General features: G+C 40.2%; 1 protein-coding gene across 1 annotated transcript in view; it reads right to left on the bottom strand.

Annotated features, from left to right (window-relative positions):
* Positions 1–21732, bottom strand: part of cacna1ba (calcium channel, voltage-dependent, N type, alpha 1B subunit, a) — a 340688-nt gene that overhangs the window by 124049 nt on the left and 194907 nt on the right. Inside the window, exons 36-38 of the mRNA XM_039620693.1 lie at positions 4659–4809; positions 3268–3395; positions 1987–2083 (exon numbers count right to left, since the gene is read on the bottom strand). Coding sequence (XP_039476627.1) covers positions 1987–2083; positions 3268–3395; positions 4659–4809 — 376 coding nt within the window. The remainder of the gene's footprint in view (positions 1–1986; positions 2084–3267; positions 3396–4658; positions 4810–21732) is intronic.

Raw genomic sequence — 21732 nt, 5'->3', positions numbered from 1 at the left:
TTGCCTCCCTAGTCTCGTCACGTTATCACTCCTAGCTGTGTCTCCCACCTGTGTGTAATCTCCCTTTGTTCTCTGAGTGTTTTTAAGTCGTGTCTTCTGTCTTAGTCGTTGCTGGTTCGTCTGCGTTAGTCCCCTCCGTCATTCTGTGTTGTTTCCCCTCGGTCTCCCTGCGTCTCTCCATGTGTATTTCCCCGGACCTCCCTGCATCTTCGTTTCTGGTTTGTTTTGTTAGTGTTACCCAGTTTAGGTTCTAGTTTCATATTCCCAGTGCCTTTGTTGTTAGTATTTTCTTCGTTAATAAATACTCACCTGCACCTGAGCTGCCGCTCCCTGGTCCTAAATTGTTCCCACACGGCTTGCCCCGGCAAACCGTGAGAGTTCGTGTGTAATTAACGTTGAGTACGCTAACCACATTATTACATTAATGCATGTAAGGTGAACTAGCAAACACCGTCGTAGTTACATGCGGCTGTCTTCTTGTTTGATGGCAGATACTCCCTTCACCCTGGCCAAAAAGGCTAAAATGACCAAAGAAAAAGTGGAAAACAGTTAAACATGAGAGGTTTTTGGACAAAGTTTGTGTTTTTTCCATTGTTTAAGCACTGCTTCCAGCCAAGAGTGATACCATATATGCCCTATAGCTGCAGAAAAGGCTAACATTGTTATCTTTTTACAAAAAAACAGCTAAACATGAGAGGTTTTTGGACCAATTTTGTGTTCTCCATTCTTTAAGCACCGGTTTGAGCACCGTTTAAGCACCGGCACCGTTTCTAAAGTACCGGTTTGGCACCGGTATTGGATAAAACCTAAACGATACCCATCCCTACATGAGGAACACATTAAATAATGTGCTGTTGTATTGTTTTCAATGTAATACAGGTCAAAGATAATTTAACAAAGTACTGTTTTCAGTTTGATTTTTATTTAACATACTCTACCAACTTTTTCTGATTTGGGGTTGTATTATTTTGCTCCAACATGGGCCCCACTCTGTTATGTGCCTTTTCTGTTATTAGTTTATTCGGACTGTCTTTGGTAATAATTGTGACTTAGGTGAATATTAAAATGTTTGAGTAATTGAGTAATCAATACAGAAATCCTGCTGGAAGTTCCAGTTCAATGTCTTTAAACCTTGTGAACAAGGTGACCACAGTGTAAAGATTTCCTCAAATGTAACTTGGTCACAGTATAAGTCAAAGCATAGCTAGAATGTGATGATGACTACACTGTTTGCATTTGCCCCTGTGTTAACATGCAAATTTCCTTATTTAGATTGGCTATCCAGATAAAGATAACGTGATCAGCTAGAAATAGTGTCTAGGTTAAATCAAGGTTTAGCACCTCTAATATTCTAACACAAAAAGAAAGAAACACCCACACAAACGCATACAGACACATGCACGCAACAGATATTTCCACACAGTGGATAGACTGAGATGATATGACAGAAAGATGAGGAAAAAAAAGGGCAGTACAGACAGAACAGACAGAACCACAGAATCAAAATCACATATACAAAACATTTCTTCCACAGAAAAGCAACACAAGCTAGACATACCCACACACACCTGGACATACATACTTGCACACACATACGCACGTACACGCACACACACTCCCACACACACACACATGGATGCAAAACTCACTGCTTCACAAAATAAAACCCAAACTAAGGTATACCACTGAAAAGAAATACTGATGCAAGGGAGCAATTTCCCTCCATATACATTGTATATCTTAATCAAGCATTCTTAATTAAGGTCTGTTCTTATAATTAGGGATGGGTATTAATCCAAAGCAGCAGCTACTATTAGCAAAACGGTAAGACAGAAAAGATGAGGGACTTACACTCAAAATATCAGAGCACTAGCAAAACAAAGAAATGTGGGAAAAGTGCAGAGCAAAGACATTGGCTTGAGTTCACGCCAATGGAAAAAAGATTGTTGAGAAGAGGGAAGAAAGTGGCAGAAGAGGAGGGTCTACCTTGTAGGCGACTCTTGGTGGACATTTCTTTCCCAAACCTAAGGGTGGGGACATGTGGAGCAGCATCTGATACATATCGAGGTACTTGATACGGCCACTTCACAGGGTAGGAAATCAAAACATAAATAGAATGCAAACAGAGAAGGATGGGAAGTTAGAGAAGGGGAAAAAGAAATAAAATGAAATCAACAAAACAGCAGAATAATGGGAAGGAAAAACAGAAATCTGTTGTTAATAGATTTCCTTGAGTGAGATGGAAGGTATATGCCATCCTCGGCCACTGTGTCAGGGCGCAGGGATGGATGCACCGCTATGGAGCTCAGGATTCCTGAGAGGAAACATGGAATGGTAAAGAGTGAGTCAAGGGAGGAGGGGAGAAAAATGGGACAATGTTCAGACCCACACAGGATGCTGATGAAACGAAAGAGAAATGACAGCAGTGTAATGGGGATATCTGCCACAGCATGCTTGCAGACATCTCACTGGTACTACAACCAGGGTGCACGGAGACAAAGGTTTCAATGCCAGCCTGAAATCTGCTGTGGTTGCTCGTAGCCTAACTTTCACGAGGCAGATATGTACAAAAAAGATAACATTGTTCTTGATTGTTTTGATTTGCCATAACTGAATTGAATTTAAGACTTTTTAAGGCTCAGTCTGTAAAGTAAAATGCAGTCTGCAGTTGAAACGTTACAGACAGAAGAAAGTGGTATGGCAGGCAACATGTTGGGACAGCTTTGAAAACTTTGTTTCCACTCCAGGATCATCAACCAAAGCCAGACAGTTTGAAGGGGCAAGTGCTAGTGTAAAGGCGATTTCATTGGTGCACAGCCATTCAGTTAAAATTCTCTTGGCATAGAGGTACACAAAGCACCCTAGTGACGGAAATGTCTGGTATTTGCAAACCTTGTATGCTACCCTATTAGGGCAGTTCTTCCCTAAGCCAAGGGGGGGTGAGATAACACGTAACAAATTGTACATATCCTTATAGGAAATCCGTCCGCTGCGGAAAAGAACAAGCACATAAATAAACAACCATTCAGGACAGCTTCAAAAACAAAAAAACAAAACAAAACAAAACAACACAATAAACAACAAAAAAAACAAACCAAAATCCCAATAATCATCAGAGGGCTGACTGCAAACAACAAGGTACAGGAATGAGGCCTTGTTCAGTCACCATAGTCACAAACAGGGGAGAGAGGAGTAAGGCTAGAGAGTTCTTTCCTCCACTTTACTGTGTATTCTGTTCTCTGGGGCCAGATGAAGGCTTTAACATACCACGCAGCTGGGTCGTACTCAGCCCAAACCCGGATAAACTCATCGAGATGATGAGGCCCCAGGATGGACGAGTCTCTGGTCAGATACTCAAAGTTATCCATTATGACAGCCACAAACAGGTTCAGCATCTAGAAGACAGACATCAGGTAGTTAGACCTGTGTTTTGACCTGGTTAGAACAGTGTCAATAAAACCTGAGTCTACGTGGAAGGCATTTTTGGAAGGAAATTAAATCCACACTGTGTTAAGTTCAACTTTGCTGCTTTCCATGGTTTTCTGCTGGTACAGCTTCTATAGTCTCTAAGGCCAACTAGAGGTTACCAAGGTAGGAACCATAGAAAACAGTGCCAGTTATGGTATTAGGTTAGTGCCCCTTAGCATGTCATACGACCATGAAAAAATATGTTAATATAAGCATACCTGCAAAGCACAAACGGACAAGAAAAATTAACAAATTACAGAGCCTAACTTTTATATTGTATACATAAACTAATTCCTAATTATGGTTTGGAGATGCTATGAATAATAATTGAATTTAACACTTTTTAATGTTTAATCTGATAAAACAGATGTAAAATACAGCCTGCTGCTGAAACGTTACAGATAGGACAAAGTGGCATGGCTGGCAGCATGCTGGGACAGTTCTAAGGGACAAGAAGCTTTTACAAATTATATAAAGAAGCAACAGTACAAAATATTACTAACAATTTACACATTTAATACCCAGAGGAAATTTATGAGAAATTTTAAGATCATATTTTCAATTTTAATTTCACACTTTAATGGAACCCTGTTCCATGGCTGTAGAGGCAGAACAATTTAGCTATATTGCCTCTTAAACTTGTCTATAGCCTTGCATCTGTCTATATACCCTGTTACTAAGTAATGTACAGAAGTTCTTTAATGCCATTAACTTTAATGCCAACTCTACGCATTCTGTGGATTCTGATTTATTCTTTTTTCCGTTTTTAAAAACCTTTTCTTATATTTTGATTATGACTTTTCACTATTACTGTTTTACCTTAATAGTGTGGAATAGTGGAATACTGGTTGTGTTTATCTTCTCAGGGAGCAAAAATCCTGCACTGATAAACTCATTAACAAGTGTTGATTTATTCATTCATTAACAATTTGAGGAAATGACCAGTAATGATCATTACTCTGTCCCAGATATGTGATGACTAACTAGCACTTGCGTATTTCTGATTAGTTGGCTTAAAGCTGGGCGGGTGCAAGGGTTCACAATAAGTTTTATATTTACTCTGTGTTGTGATCAGCAATTCAGACATAAATATTATAAAATAGCAGAATGAAGAGTTTGGCCTCTTTGGCCAATAGTTAAACAATCAAATGTGTCAGCTGCAATGGTGACATTTAGGCTTCAGTACTGACCAGGAAGGAGCAGAGAAAAATGAAAGAGACAAAGTAGAAGTAGGCAAAATCGCTGCCACACTCTTTCCCGTCGGTCCCTGATCGCTCATCACATGTACGGTGACTCAAGCACGATAACATGATCTCATGCCAAGCCTCTCCAGTTGCACTCCTGGTCCATTATAGAGAGAGAAGTGAGAAGAGGAAAGAGAGAAACAGACATGGTTAGAATGAAGACATTGACAACATTGTGCGTCACCCCAGTTCAGCTTCAGCAAAGTTAAAATTTATTGTGAAGCACTTTGATGTACGCTAGTCTTTTAAATGTGCTATAGAAATAAATTTTGACTTGACTTGACTTGACTTAAAATAACACGGTTGATTTTTTAATATTTTTGGTGAAGGAAAAACTAAAAAGAAAAAAGATCAGTCTGATGCTAATATGTCTTGCAGAAAAAGTCCAGTCTGTTTCTTATTAAAGCGGCACATATATATATACACACACACACACAGATACATATATATATATATACACATACATATATACACATATACACATATATATATATATATATATATATATATATATATATATATATATATATATATATATATATATATATATATATATATATATACATATGTATATATATATATATACATATATATATATGTGTGTGTATATATATATATATGTATGTATGTATATATATATATATATATATATGTACACATTGTGGAATTACAGGATTATTTTACATAACCATCATCTTTATCATTGCATTAATTATCATTTCATCCAAGCATTTATTGAAGTTGCTGGCATTATGTTATAATTTGTATTACAGGGGTTACCATAATCAAATATTAACATGTTTATTACAGGTGCAGTTACAACCACTTTAAATCGTTGAGTTAAATCTATAATCTTAAAAGCTTATATGCTGAGTATATTGTTACAGTAAAATAGTAGCTGAGTGAAGGCCTGAATGTATTCAGCTTCTTGTTGCATTTGAGTTTGCCTAGCAACAGGTGACGCAAAGATGTTATAAAAGCAATCTGAAGTGTATTTTTGGGTGGGGATTTACGACTGATGGTTTCCAGTGTACGTCTCCCCACGCTGCGTGTATTCATTAAAATCAATTGTTTGATTGACCTCTTCTGGACCATCATTGTTTTACTCTCGTCCTCAATTTCGGACCCATAACATTTGGTGCATTGGCCGAGGGTTGAGTAGAGAGAGTTGGAGGTTGAGACTGAGAGGGTCCGAGGCGCTCGAACGGGCAGACAGGAGTCAGTGGTCGAAGTGAGTGGACATAAGCCGGCTTATTCAAAGGTAAGGCACTACCTGTTGAATTATTTCCAAAATGTGCCAATTGGAGATTACAAAATTAAAAGTTTACTCACTGAAATTACTGGCAAAGGTCTGTTTTGATTTTGGTGAAAATCTCATGAGAATTGAAGTTGAAGTAAAGATAATGAAACGTTGAAAATAAGTAAAGAGTAAAGAGAATAAGTGTATTTAAAGCAGTTGGACTGCAGAGTGAATTTAGAGTTATAGGTTATTGGCGAAGAGTTTGTGACAGTTAAGTCTCAATTGAATATAAAGCCGGGCTTGGACATCAATAACATTGCTTGTGTAATTTTATGAGTTGTCTTCAAAAGTAATTAAATTTTGTAGTGTGGGATTCTGGGAATTCTAAAAAGTGCATTGTCGGAAGGTGAGGCTTCCAATTTGTCGGTGACGATCGACATCTACCTCGGTGAGGGATAGTTCACTTGGCAAGTGTGGAGAACAACGACGCTCCAAAATAGCTACTGACTAGGTCAGTTTACCGTCCGGGGCGGTGGTTTGCACTTTTTTGGTCAGTAGAAACCGGGTTTCGGGCGTGTAACTTTAACTTAAAGCTTCGGGGAAGCCTGGGATGTGAAATGCCCCAAAATAGAGCTTTTCAGCAGGGGTTGAGTTGGTTGACGCTTTTAAATTGTGTTAGGGCATTAGATATGTGACCACGGTCCGGGGCCGAGACTGGTTAATTGATCGCAAAAAACTTGGAGTTTGTCCCTTGGAGGGTTAATTTAAATTTGTCAAAATTCTGTAGGTTGTGTAATCTCAGGCCTGATAATTGTTGTTATTGTAATTATAAAGACGTCTGTGTAAAGTTGTGTGTGAGAGGAGTCTGTGAGTCAGGCTGGTATTATTTTTAGACTGTGTGTGTGTGTGTGAAAATGCAAATGAGGCAGCTGCGAGGTCCCTAGAGTTTTAGGAAGTTCGTAGAAAGTGTTACACATTGCTGAACGCCTGTATTTAAGACGCTGGTTTTGTTTATTACATACTGTAAGTAAAGTTTTTATTTCTTGCCATGACTGTATGACTTTTTGCTGGGTTTTGAGATAGGATACATAAACTGTTGATACTTAGGACCGCTATTTGGGGTCTGAAAACTGAAATTGACTTTGAAATAATTTCATTAATAAATAGGTCTGTAAGTGATGTCTCTTTTGGTGTCTCCAAGTCATTTGGACACATTTGGTGTTTCTCAGGTATTGACGTAGACTTTGAGTGATAGATATAGGTGTAAGTTGTTTGATGTTTGTTGGGCTAAGGAGGGGTTTAGCACATTGTAAGTGGTTTTCTTCCAGTTCCATAATATATAAGGAGTTAGATTTGACAGACTTTTTACATTTTGGCTTTATGTTAACATAGGTTGCAGCGGGCACAGAGGAAACACAGCACAACATCTTAAGGGTTTAAAATAATAATAAATGAATGAATGAAGTTTCTTATGGGTTTTTGTGTGTGTTTTTAGGGATAGTTTTTTGTGGGTTTTTAGGGGGAGTGTGTGTTTGTGGTGTTTGTGTGTGTCAAACGGAGATAACAGGAAAACAGAGGAATTAGAGAGTAGAATGTCCTAGAAGCCAATAAAATGCAAATTAAGAAGCTGTGAACTGCTTAAACCACAGTTGGTTTCACAAGTACTGCTGAAAACATTGTTGAATGCGTGTGTTTAAGACGCCATTTATGTTTATTAGAGGGTTATAAATAAAGTTTTGAGTTGCTGTAGTGGATGTATAGTAAGTGACTGAATTTTGATAGATGTATATATTTTGAGCCATAAAGGCTGGTGTGTTTTATTTTTCAGTTATGTGTGTGTGGTGAGAAGCTGTGTGTGAGACGATGAGAGGTTTCAGTTTTTCTTTTTCTTTTTTCTTTTTGACTTGCTCTTTCTGATTATGGAAGGCATGTCCAAGATACTCGTATGAAAGCGTATTTTGAGTGATTTTAACCGTGTGAATGCTGTCAGTATTTGATTTGAATGTCTCTGCATGATTTGTCTGAGTGAGTGAAAAAGTGGGAGGTTGAGAGAAGAGGCAGTGTGTGTGTGAGACGATTATGAAAGTATTGTGTGAATGATGTCACAAAAACTGACAAATGCAAAAAACTTGGAATAGTTAAAAAGTGTGTATGAAATAAAGGAGTGTGAAATATATTTCTTTTGTGATGTAAAATAGGATGTTTAAAGTTTGAAAGTGCTTTAATTCAAGAAACACATGAGTGATGGTATGAGAGGTTGAGTTTATTTTTCCTGATTGAAGCCTGAGGTTTGAAAGAGCTCTATTTAAATGTGTGTGAGTGAAATGAAGGTGTATTGTTTTTTAGATCAAGATTTAGTAGAATTAACACTAGGTTTACTATCCTGCGCAAATTTGCGTAACTTCCCTAAACCCAATACCCCCTAGAATTACTGGCTTTTTTATTTTCTGGTGCAAGTCCCGAGGTGTTAAGCACCCCTGCTGAGATTTTCACAGGTCGTCAGCTTGTTTCTCCTACAGCTTTTGTTGTGCAAACCACCCATTGTCCTTGAGGCCTGGCACATTTGCATTTGCTCACTCAGAGTTGCTCACATCCAAGGCAGCCCAAACCTCTGTGTTACAACTTTCAGAAATGCCTGATAGAAATGCTTCAACTTACTCATGAGATTTTGACCACATTTTTTGCGGAAGTCACAACTATACTGAATGCACGACCGTTGTTGCCAGCTGCAAGAAATGCTTGGTGAGGAACAGCTGTTCCCTACCAAGGTTTGTTTCAAAGTTTGAAAGACTTTGAAATAAAACAGACTTAATGTACCCATATATTGTGAATGTCTGTCTTTTGTATGTAGGTTGTAACACAGAGGTTTGGCCTGCCTTGGATCTAAGTAAACAAATGCCAATGTTGCATACACACACACACACACACACACACACACACACACACACACACACACACACACACACACACACACACACAGCAAATCTGCATTTATTTGTCCCACAAGTGGAAAATCTGCATTGTCATTGCAAAAAGTGGACAGAGCACAGTATAGAAAGTGCACTATACAAACAATCTGGAAGCATAAATATGGACACGTGTATTCAAAAATATTGGTGTATGTATACACACACACACACACACATATCATATCTATCTATCTACGTGTGTGTGTGTGTGTGTGTGTGTGTGTATATATATATATATATATATATATACACACACACACACACACACATATCTATCTATCTACGTGTGTGTGTGTGTGTGTGTGTATAACTCTGTATATATATATATATATATATATATATATATATACACACACACACACACATATATATATATATATATATATATATATATATATATATATATATATATATATATATATACATATACAGAGTTATACACACACATACATAGTTATACACACACACACACACATATATCAAGTGCGGGATGTACCAAGGAGATGCTCTGTCCCCACTGCTGTTCTGCATAGGCCTGAACCCCCTCAGTGAGATCATTAACAAGACTGGCTACAGATACCGACTACGGAACGGAGTGGTTGTCAGCCACCTCCTGTACATGGATGACATCAAGCTGTATGCCAAGAGTGAACGAGACATCGATTCACACTACCAGGCTATATAGCAATGACATTGGAATGTCGTTCGGACTGGAGAAGTGTAGTCGGATGGTAACAAAGAGAGGGAAGGTAGTCAGAACTGAGGGGATCGAACTACCAGAAGGCAACATTGCAGACACAGAGGACAGTTACAAGTACCTGGGGATCCCGCAGGCGAATGGGAACCATGAAGAGGCCGCTAGGAAAGCTGCAACCACCAAGTACCTGCAGAGGGTCAGGCAAGTCCTGAGGAGTCAGCTGAACGGTAAGAACAAGATCCGGGCCATCAACACCTACGCCCTGCCCGTGATCAGGTACCCTGCTGGGGTAATAGGCTGGCCAAAGGAGGAGATAGAAGCCACTGACATAAAGACAAGAAAGCTCCTGACCATGCACGGAGGGTTTCACCCCAAGTCCAGCACCCTGAGGCTGTACGCTAAGCGGAAGGAAGGGGGCCGGGGACTGGTGAGTGTCAGCACCACAGTCCAGGATGAGACAAGAAACATCCACGAATACATCACGAAGATGGCCCCAACTGACAGCGTGCTCAGTGAATACCTCAGGCAACAGAAACCCAAGAAAGAGGAGGAAGGTGAGGAACCATCATGGAAGGACAGGCCCCTGCACGGTATGTACCACCGGCAGATAGAGGAGGTGGCTGATATCCAGAAATCCTACCAGTGGCTGGACAAAGCTGGACTGAAAGACAGCACAGAGGCACTAATCATGGCAGCACAAGAACAAGCTCTGAGCACAAGATCCATAGAGACTGGGGTCTATCACACCAGGCAAGACCCCAGGTGCAGGCTGTGTAAAGATGCCCCAGAGACAATCCAGCACATAACAGCAGGGTGCAAGATGCTAGCAGGCAAGGCATACATGGAACGCCATAACCAAGTGGCCGGCATAGTGTACAGGAACATCTGTGCCGAGTATAACCTGGAAGTCCCGAGGTCAAAATGGGAGATGCCCCAAGGGTGATGGAGAATGACCGAGCTAAGATCCTGTGGGACTTCCAGATGCAGACGGACAAAATGGTGGTGGCTAACCAACCGGACATAGTGGTGGTAGACAAACAGGAGAAGACGGCTGTAGTGATCGATGTAGCGGTTCCAAATGACAGCAATATCAGGAAGAAGGAACACGAGAAGCTGGAGAAATACCAAGGGCTCAGAGAAGAGCTCGAGAGGATGTGGAGGGTGAAGGTAACGGTGGTCCCCGTGGTAATCGGAGCACTAGGTGCAGTGACTCCCAAGCTAGGCGAGTGGCTCCAGCAGATCCCGGGAACAACATCGGAGATCTCTGTCCAGAAGAGCGCAGTCCTGGGAACAGCTAAGATACTGCGCAGGACCCTCAAGCTCCCAGGCCTCTGGTAGAGGACCCGAGCTTGAAGGATAAAACCGCCTGCAGGGGCGTGCTGGGTGTTTTTTTTTTATATGTGTGTGTGTGTGTGTATATATGATGTAGATGTGACACAGACACAGACACATCACATGTGACACAGACACATCTATATCATATATACACACACACACATATATATATATATATGTATATATATATATATATATATATATATATATATATATATATATATATATATATATATATATATATATATATATGTGTGTGTGTGTGTGTGTGTGTGTGTATATATGATGTAGATGTGTCTGTGTGTATAACTAGACTTTATGCATATTATATAAGGTGTGGCTATATAAATATATAAATATATGTACAACTCTGTGTATATATGTTTATGGACAGGCATGCAGGCAGGTAAGGAAGGAAAGCAGCCTTGCAGGGAAGGAAAAACTTGAATCTCTCATGGTTAGGGGTTGGGGGAGGGTGTGTTTGCACAACAAAAGCAGGAGAACAATGGAGGTGACGACCTGTGAAAATCTCAGCGGGGTGCCAAAAGGTGTTAAGGTCGGGGGGAATTTACGAAAATCTGCGCAGGCCAGTAAATCTAGTAGTAGGGACTTGAACCAGGGAAAAAAGGCTCAGTAATTCTAGTGTTAAAGAGGGTTTTTAGACTATAAATATAAAGAGAGACAGACTCTGCAGAGAACAGGAAATAGTGAACAGGAACTTTGCATGCCCATAAAAGGAACTGAGTGTGTAAAGAAAGAACACAGAGAGACAGATGAGTTACCTCTAGGCGCATGAAGCAAATGAAGCCTTTAAGAAAAAGAAATGAATATGATACTAATTATATGCTTTAGTGTGCCAATACAGGTGGACTTCTTTCAACATTGAACTTTGAGTAACCGGCAAGAAAGTATAGAGGAACAATTGGGAAAAACAGGCCACTTTTGGCTGAAATTCTACAGCTTCACCTGTCACTTTGTCCCTGAAACTGGGAAGAAACTCAAAGGACAGTCAAGGACAGTCAATCTCCTGATGAAGACCGACAGAACATCGTGGACTTGAAGAATTAACTGAAGCTAAAAGCAGTGCAAGCGAAAGCAGTAACACTGACGACGACTGATGAGTCCAGCAGTATGAAAGATGCAACAGCATGCTGGTGAAGAACAGTGTGATGTGTCTGCTTGAAGGCACTGACTCTCATATTCGCTATGCTTGGATCAATCTTGGAAGAGAAGACTGAAAGGATGAATGGAGAAGAAAACAGAACAAATGAAAATAAGACTGAAGCCACTGAATGTGATATTTTGCCATGCTGGGACTTAACTAAAGAAAGACTGTAAAGAAACAGAGAAGAAGACAACAGCTGAGTTGAGACTGTGTTTGGTGGAGCTTTGAAGCCCGAACAGGACACTGTGAATGAAAAAGGGACCAGTGAGAGGTGAAGCTGGACGAGTTTGACTATATAGGATATGATTGGAATGAAAATTGAAGCCTGAACTCAGGACTGTTTAGGGATGTCCACCACATCACAACAAAGAGGTAAACAATACAAAAGGTTAAAATAATGAAAGAAAATAACTGACAACTATATTAATGAATAGAAAACACACATACACAAGTTGTTACATGTGAGATTATTTTTGAAATGAATCAGAAGTGAGATAGTCTGAATCTAAAACTCAGTGAAGAAATGCATGAAGTAAAACTGATTATAATTTAAGATGCAATGAAGAAGCAGCTTACACTCAATTAACATAAAAAGCAAGGAAGAACACGCTTACATGCATGGCATAATTGGTATTTCTGACCAGAGATAGAGAAATGGGTCGTTTAAGCAATGATGATAATAATGAAAATGTCTTAGTTTTGTTATTTTCAGGAGTAAAGCAGAACCGGATCAACTTTCCACAGCAGCAGTCGGAAGAAAGTTATAGGTTAACATCACTGGATATGTTAAGGCAAGTTTTTGGTTGAATTGTTCACAGAATCATGTGTCCATGAACCTGGAAAACAGGCCCTAGCTCCTGGCTGAAGACTAGGGGGGCTGTTATTTAAGGTGGGAAATCAAAAATTCTGGTTAGTAATTGGGGAAAGAGAAAACTGACTGTTTACGTGGAGAATTGTCAAGGAGTCTGAAATACTGCAAAGCAACATATGCAAACCACACATATAAACAGAGAATGCATTAACCTTACAAAGACAAGCTCATGAAGATTAAGGTATAGAGATATTGATTAAACCTGGCTAAGAACACAAGCATATGCAATGAAGATCAGCTTGCTGCTTGTATGAGTGAGAGAATGGTGTGAATGTTTAATATAATAGATGGAAAAAACAAAAGAAAAGTGACTAAAGTAGTCTAAAAGAGTGACTTAGGAGTGCTCTCGTACTGAGTGATTAAAGCACGTGATTAGTATAGAAAGAAAATGAAAGTAATTCAATAATGTGATAAGTTTTAAACATGTATTTCTCTTGCCAAGTTTACTTGTGGAGATATGATTCAGTATGCAAATTAGCTCAAGTGAGTGACGCAGAGGAGCTTCCTGTGTGTGTGATTGAGGCCTTGAGGAAAGGAAGCAAAGTAGACAGTTCAGAGGTGCAGATTTGGATAAGAAATTTATAATTTAGTGTTGGCACATTGTTATAACGTGTTTATATTTTAGGCTGAATCTAAGTATGGTGAAGTGTCAAAGGAGACATTGTTGTGTGTAAAACGGTGCAGCTTTGACGAGGTGTTCAGTGCATTGAATGGGTGAAATTTAAGATTGTTTAAGATTTTTTGGGGCTGTTGTTTTTCATTTTAATAGAGGGAGTTTTAATAAACATGGACATGTCTAAAAGGGCCCATAGTTTTTGTAACAGTGCACTTAAAAAACCTGTGAGGGGATTTTGTTTTGTACTTTGATGAGCTAATAATCAGCTCTCTTTTTTCTCATTTTGCTCTAAGCAGGCCTGGAAGAAAGTGAACTAACAGCGCTGATAAATTTCCGGATAAACAAATATGAGGTGACTTTTCCAGATTTCAATGGGTGGAGGAAAGGCTACCTGTGGGGACCTGATCAGATTGAAAGTCCCTGTCTAAAAGATTGCCGCGAGCCAATCCAGACAAAACCATAAAGAACTATTTTCTAAAAAAGAGAAAACAAAATAAAACAAATGAATGAGCTCATGTTGCTGAGAGTGAAGACTCTGATCATTTGCGAGGGAGTCCACACTATCAGCAAGACCTGATGTTAATGCATGTGAGTGAGTGTGTGACTGGACCAAGGTGGGGATGAATAAAATGTTGGCAAACAGGAGGAGTGGAAGACTTAATTCTGGGGATGCTGATGTTTGCTTGGAGGGAATTTTTGTTTTATTTACTGGGGATGGATTATGTTATTACATTATAAAATGCTAAAAGGGAAACATTTTTTGATATAACTCATGTTACCATTAACGGAAGAAACACATGATTGATGACCGTTCTGTTTTAAGTTTTCTTTGTGGTAACACAGATTGGATCATAAGGGGGAGAGTTGAGTATGAAATGTAAAGTACAGGTTTTGTTTCCAGGAAATTTCAAGGATCCAGACTTTTGCATGGAGCAAGGAGTTTGAGAAGATTTGACATGATGATTAAATTGATTTTGTCCTTAAACACAGGTTTTCAGGGCTGGAGCAAAATACCGGAGAGGAGGATGGCGGAAGTGTTCTGAGAAATGATATGATATGACTAACCTTTTTTCCCTTTTAATTTCCTATGCTTGGGTGAAGCATTTTGAGTTTTTTGCCACATGAGATGTGTCAAAAAAGAGAGGGGTTTAAGATTTAATTTGTTTAATTTAAAATGGGTTTTAGTATGATTTTATAACTATTGGGGTTGTTTGAGAATTTAGATATGGTAAAACTGGGGCAGAGATTGTTAATTCTAAAGAAAGGAGTAAAATGAACTGAATTCGGTTTAGAAGATAAATTGCTGGTGTTAATCAGAAGTTGTACACCAAACTTAAAGGGAAACTGTGGGAATAAAGGATATGCTTTGGGGAAAAATAGTGAAGACTTTATGAGTAGAAAATGTGTGATTTCTTTTTGACTTTTAGAATAAGTTGTTATAATGTAGGCTTTAGAAACAGATAGTAAATAGATTTATTTCTAGGGTAGAGGAGAGCTTTTATGAGGATGTTAAAAGTTTCGCTGACTCAAATGAATAATATTGGAGATTAAATAAACATAGGTGAGGCCCAGGGCCTGAAATTCCTTTAGCTTTTGACCCTTGTATGGTGTTCGTATTTTTGTTACTCAGCCAGTGTTCATGGGTCTGGTGGACCCGCTAGAGTTTTGGCTTTCCAATTAACACTATCAAACAATTTTATGTTAAATTACTCAACAGATGTTTACTTTATCCCAATTGCGAGCCATGTGAACAGCAAACATGGTTAATTTTTTCCTTTTACCTTTGTTCGATCACATTTATGAATTAATGTGCTTCTCGTTTTTTGTCAATAAAATGTTATAAAAAAAATAAAATCAGTTCTAATCAAGTGTACTTATCCTTATACCATATTTTGCAGGTTTTGATGGTATATACTGCCTAAAGGGGCAACGGCCTCTAAATGGCATGGGTCTCATAGACCCGAACACCATACAAGGGTTAACTGAAGTTGAGCTGGCCCGGTAACAAGTGACAGACAAGAGGAACTGAATAGGAGTTTGGTGGTAACTAAACTGTGTGACATGTAAAATATTGGGATAACACATGCAGCTCTAAATTAGTCTTATTACATAAAATGCAGGTACAGAATAACAAATGCTTGTTGAAGTGACCAAGTTTTTGTTTAAAACAGAAGCAAAGGGAGAAAGCTTATATATATTTTGGTTAAGTCTGATAAAGTATAAATTAGAATGTATCATTACATTAAGAGCAGCAAAAATGAAATAAAATGGTATACCAAGAACAGGGTATAACACGGGAAATGTGGGGATTCAGAAATTTTTTATACAACATTGTTTACCAGTAATATTGTTTACAGGGTTCATATTGCATTGAATAGGTTTGTCATCACATTCATTCTATTCACAGGTTTAGTTCATTTTATACACATTGCATATCTGTGCTAGTTTAGAGTTGATGTTCTATCCAAGAGGGTTTTAAGCTTCACTGGTGAGAGTGTCCAGGTGATATATGTTGAGGGAAGATGAGAACATAGCAGGTTAATTGCATGCATGCTTACAATACACATAAATCTAGTAGCAGGCCTGAGCGAGGGCCCAAGTGTCTTCTGCTTCTTATTTGAGACCTGTGCCAATTCAGTTTACTTAGTGATTGATGACGAGGGTCCATTCCACTAGATTTCCACTAGAGAGGGACCCAGGAAAGGGGCAGAGACCACTTAAGCATGAAGTGTTTTCAAGTGGGAGCTGGCGTTTTATTACTGGACCATCTAGATGACATGAGGTTATTGTCTGATTTGCTGAGTCAGGGGACGGCTAGAGAGGGTCAGAGCGAAGGCGGTGGACCTGGGAATGGATGGATGCCATTAATGGATCCAGAGGTGACAGAGTGGGTCGAAGAGTGACACAAGAAAATGGTGTAGTGACGTCTCTGGAAGAGAGCGTCAAGAGAAGGGAATTGTGGAATTACAGGGATTATTTTACATAACCATCATCTTTATCATTGCATTAATTATCATTTCATCCAAGCATTTATTGAAGTTGCTGGCATTATGTTATAATTTGTATTACAGGGGTTACCATAATCAAATATTAACATGTTTATTACAGGTGCAGTTACAACCACTTTAAATCGTTGAGTTAAATCTATAATCTTAAAAGCTTATATGCTGAGTATATTGTTACAGTAAAATAGTAGCTGAGTGAAGGCCTGAATGTATTCAGCTTCTTGTTGCATTTGAGTTTGCCTAGCAACAGGTGACATAAAGAGGAAGACAAGTCCATGGGGACCTCAAAGGCCTGAGATCATCACCATATTTGAAAGAGGATGCCAGAAAGGGGAACTTCTGTGTCTGCATTTATTTCTTAGAATAGATCATTGTCTGTACAGGGGGCAAAGAATGTTCTTAAGATGCAAATTATGTGCTTGTAAGCGCATGAGGGGCGTCATAATACCCTGATGTTATAAAAGCAATCTGAAGTGTATTTTTGGGTGGGGATTTACGACAGATGGTTTCCAGTGTACGTCTCCCCACGCTGCGTGTATTCATTAAAATCAATTGTTTGATTGACCTCTTCTGGACCATCATTGTTTTACTCTCGTCCTCAATTTCGGACCCGTAACATTTTATATATATATATATATATATATATATCTATATATATATATATATATATATATATATATATATATATATATATATATATATATATATATATGTGTGTGTGTATGTATGTATGTATGTATATATGTATATATATGTAGGTCCCTCATCCTATGCAGACATAGAGGACAGTTACAAGTACCTGGGGATCCCATGAGGCGAATGGAAACCATGAAGAGGCCGCTAGAAAGGCTGCAACCACCAAATACCTGCAGAGGGTCAGGCAAGTCCTGAGGAGTCAGCTGAACGGTAAGAACAAGATCCAGGCCATCAACACCTACGCCCTGCCCGTGATCAGGTACCCTGCTGGGGTAATAGGCTGGCCAAAGGAGGAGATAGAAGCCACTGACATAAAGACAAGAAAGCTCCTTACCATGTATGGAGGGTTTCACCCCAAGTCGAGCACCCTGAGGCTGTACGCTAAGCGGAAGGAAGGGGGCCGGGGACTGGTGAGTGTCAGCACCACAGTCCAGGATGAGACAACGAACATTGGGAAGATGGCCCCAACTGACCGAGTGCTCAGTGAATACCTCAGGCAGCAGAAACCCAAGAAAGAGGAGGGAGACGAGGAACCATCATGGAAGGACAGGCCCCTGCATGGTATGTACCACCGGCAGATAGAGGAGGTGGCTGATATCCAGAAATCCTACCAGTGGCTGGACAAAGCTGGACTGAAAGACAGCACAGAGGCACTGATCATGGCAGCACAAGAACAAGCTCTGAGTACAAGATCCATAGAGCCTGGGGTCTATCACACCAGGCAAGACCCCAGGTGCAGGCTGTGTAAAGATGCCCCAGAGACAATCCAGCACATAACAGCAGGGTGCAAGATGCTAGCAGGCAAGGCATACATGGAACGCCATAACCAAGTGGCTGGCATAGTGTACAGGAACATCTGTGCCGAGTATAACCTGGAAGTCCCAAGGTCAAAATGGGAGATGCCCCCAAGGGTGGTGGAGAATGACCGAGCTAAGATCCTGTGGGACTTCCAGATACAGACAGACAAAATGGTGGTGGCTAACCAACCGGACATAGTGGTGGTAGACAAACAGGAGAAGACAGCCGTAGTGATCGATGTAGCGGTTCCAAATGACAGCAATATCAGGAAGAAGGAACACGAGAAGCTGGAGAAATACCAAGGGCTCAGAGAAGAGTTCGAGAGGATGTGGAGGGTGAAGGTAACGGTGGTCCCCGTGGTAATGGGAGCACTAGGTGCGGTGACTCCCAAGCTAGGCGAGTGGCTCCAGCAGATCCCGGGAACAACATCGGACATCTCTGTCCAGAAGAGCGCAGTCCTGGGAACAGCTAAGATACTGCATGGGACCCTCAAGCTCCCAGGCCTCTGGTAGAGGACCCGAGCTTGAAGGATAAAACCGCCCGCAGGGGCGTGCTGGGTGTTTTTTATATACACACACACACACATATATATATATATATATATATATATATATATATATATATATATATATATATATATATATATATATATATATATATATATATATATATATATATATATGCAGTGTTGAGGGGAGTAACGGAATACATGTACCGCCGTTACGTATTCAGAATACAAAATATGAGTAACTGTATTCCGTTACAGTTACCGTTTAAAAAGGTGGTATTCAGAATACAGTTACTTTGTTGAAATAAATGGAATACACAGCGGTACTTCCCTGTTTCATATTGTCATGGTCAGGATTGTTTGGGTTTGTTTGACAGCTACGTTCTGTTGTTCCAGGCGGCAGCGTTACGGTTGCCATGGTTACAGGGTGACGCGCTCTCTCTCTGCGTGTTTCATGGGTGAGAGGCGCTTTTTGTTGTTGTTGTTGTGCTAAGCTAAAGGCAGAATGCTACAGGCATAGCTCTAAAGCATGTAGCCTGATGGGCAGTGTAGTCCGTGCTGCAGGGAGAATGGACTACCATACCCGTTATGTGTCTGTGGCGAGGGAGGAGAGAAAGGAAAAGTCCGAGCTGTCACGGAGCAAAAACGGGAGCTGGAAGCATGTAAATATAATAATAACCACTGCAGCCAAGAAGAGTGCCTGAGGAGCCCATTTGTAAATACGCTATTAAGACTCAACTGTACACTGTGTTCGTGTTTTCCTCCGGAAAAATAAGTTCCGTTGGAGCAGCCTTTCAACGCTCTCTCTGTCTCTGGCAAGCAAAGTTGACCCAGACAACAAAGTAAAGCTAGTTTTCGGCTACCAGCCCGACACGAACCCGGCGTATTAGCCAGAGGTCCCTTTACTACGTTTGAGCCGCGGACCTTCAGTAACAGTAATAAATCACAGCAATAGGACATTCATGTAGTTGTAAACGGCATGATAATATATTAAGTATTCCAAAGTATTCAGAATACGTTACTCTCATTGAGTAACGTAGCGGAATACGTTACTGAATACATTTTGGGGCATGTATTCAGTATTCTGTAGTGGAATACATTTTAAAAGTAACCTTCCCAACACTGTATATATGTATGTGTATATATATATATATATATATATATATATATATATATATATATATATATATATATATATATATATATATGTGTGTGTGTGTGTGTGTGTGTGTATGTATATATATGTGGCGCTGTATACCTATGGAATCTTTGATACCCAGCAACCAGATTGACGGCAAAACAACTAGTAGCTCAGTGTTCCAACATTCAGAAGAAAGAGCTGCTCTCAAGGCCAGAGATTGATGAGGTACAAAACACATGCTATGTCTAGGGGCGAGCCAGGACGACAGGTCAGGGGGGAGATATCATCACCCCCCACCCAAGATAGGGTAGCAAGCCCCAATTGCAATGGAAGAAGGATTGTTGAGTACGAGAGGAACTGACCTGAGAGATAGAATCATGGTGAAGCTTGAAACCTGGATCCTCTGTAGACTATGTGAAGTACCTTACGTGAAGTAACCTACTAGATGTTGTGAATGCAGCACTAAGGACAATTACCTACCTCAACTATTACCAAGGCTAACCAACTGATCTACACCACGGCAACAGTTATCAGTTAGATGTTTGGCTACAAGCTGAACAGCTACAAGGAGCAGTACCCACCATGGAGAAGGAGACTAGAGACCAAGATCAAGATAGCATGGAGGGGGGATAGCCAACTATCAGAGCTGCAGAAAGGTGCAATGAAGAAGGTGCCTAAGAAATACAGCAAGCTGTCCATACCTGAGGCCTTGGAAACTGCCAAGCAACGACTCACAGCCTTGGCCAGCCGCTTGAAGAGATACACCAAAGAGATTGAAGGCAGGAGAATAAACCAGTTGTTCTCCACAGAACCAGCCAAGGTGTACTCTCAGTGGCAAGGGAACAGAAGAGAACAGCACCACCAAGGCTGGAGACAGAGCAATACTGGAAGAACACATGGGAGAAGGATGCCATCCATAACAGCAATACTCAGTGGCTAGTGGATCTGAGAGCAGACCACAGAGACCTCCCTGAACAGGGTTTAGTAACCATCACAGTGGCAGATATTCAAGAAAGGGTCTCCAGTATGAAGAGTTGGACAGCACCAGGCCCCGGCATGGTTCATGCCTACTGGCTGAAGAAGCTGACGGTACTCCATGAGCATCTGGCAGTACAAATGAACCAGCTGCTAGCTGATGAGAGACACCCAGAATGGCTAACTGAAGGCCAGACAGTCCTGATCCTCAAGGACCCCCAGAAGGGACCAGTCCTATCCAACTACCGGCCAATAACCTGCGTAACAGTAAAGACTCATAAAGTCTGCAGAGAGGATCATAGGAACAAAACTTCCTTCCATGGACTCTCTGTACACACAACGCTGCCGAAAAAGAGCAGAGAGAATTACCAGGGACCCACACCATCCAGCTCACCTTCTGCTCAGACACACAACTATACATACAACCTGAGACAAAACAGAGCGGACAGCATCATCACACACAGAACAAGGTTTTTCAACAGCTTCTTCCCCGCAACTATCAGACTCATGGCAAAATACAAACACTGAATACTCAACATAACACTGAACACACAACAGTCAGACTGATGGCATAAAAAAAAAAAAAAAAAAACACTGAACACTTAAAATAACACAGCACTACCTCACCTCATTTCAATATACAATGGGACAAATCACTGATTAATGTACAATATACTCACTGAAACAGATCTGTGAAACAGATTTGTGAAAATGTGCAATATTATGTGTGCAATACTAGGAAGTGTATTACAACCCTCTCTGTACAGTGTGTTTTGTATATAGTAAATACTATGATTGTTCCAATCTTTGCTTTATTTCTCTTTTTTAGTTGCTTTGTTTTTACCTTGTAAAAAATGTAACTTGACCTGGAGAGCTCTGCAGCAGAATTCCAATGTGCATGGACTGTTGGTCCTGTGTGCAAATGGCAAATAAAAATCTTGAATCTTGAAAAACAGTACCACATGGAAGCTCCTGTCAGACATCACAGCAAGAATATCAGAGGA

This window comes from Oreochromis aureus, linkage group 12 (assembly GCF_013358895.1).
Source record: "Oreochromis aureus strain Israel breed Guangdong linkage group 12, ZZ_aureus, whole genome shotgun sequence".
In the NCBI taxonomy this organism is placed as follows: Eukaryota; Metazoa; Chordata; class Actinopteri; order Cichliformes; family Cichlidae; genus Oreochromis; species Oreochromis aureus.
This window is presented reverse-complemented; position numbering and strand designations above follow the sequence as displayed.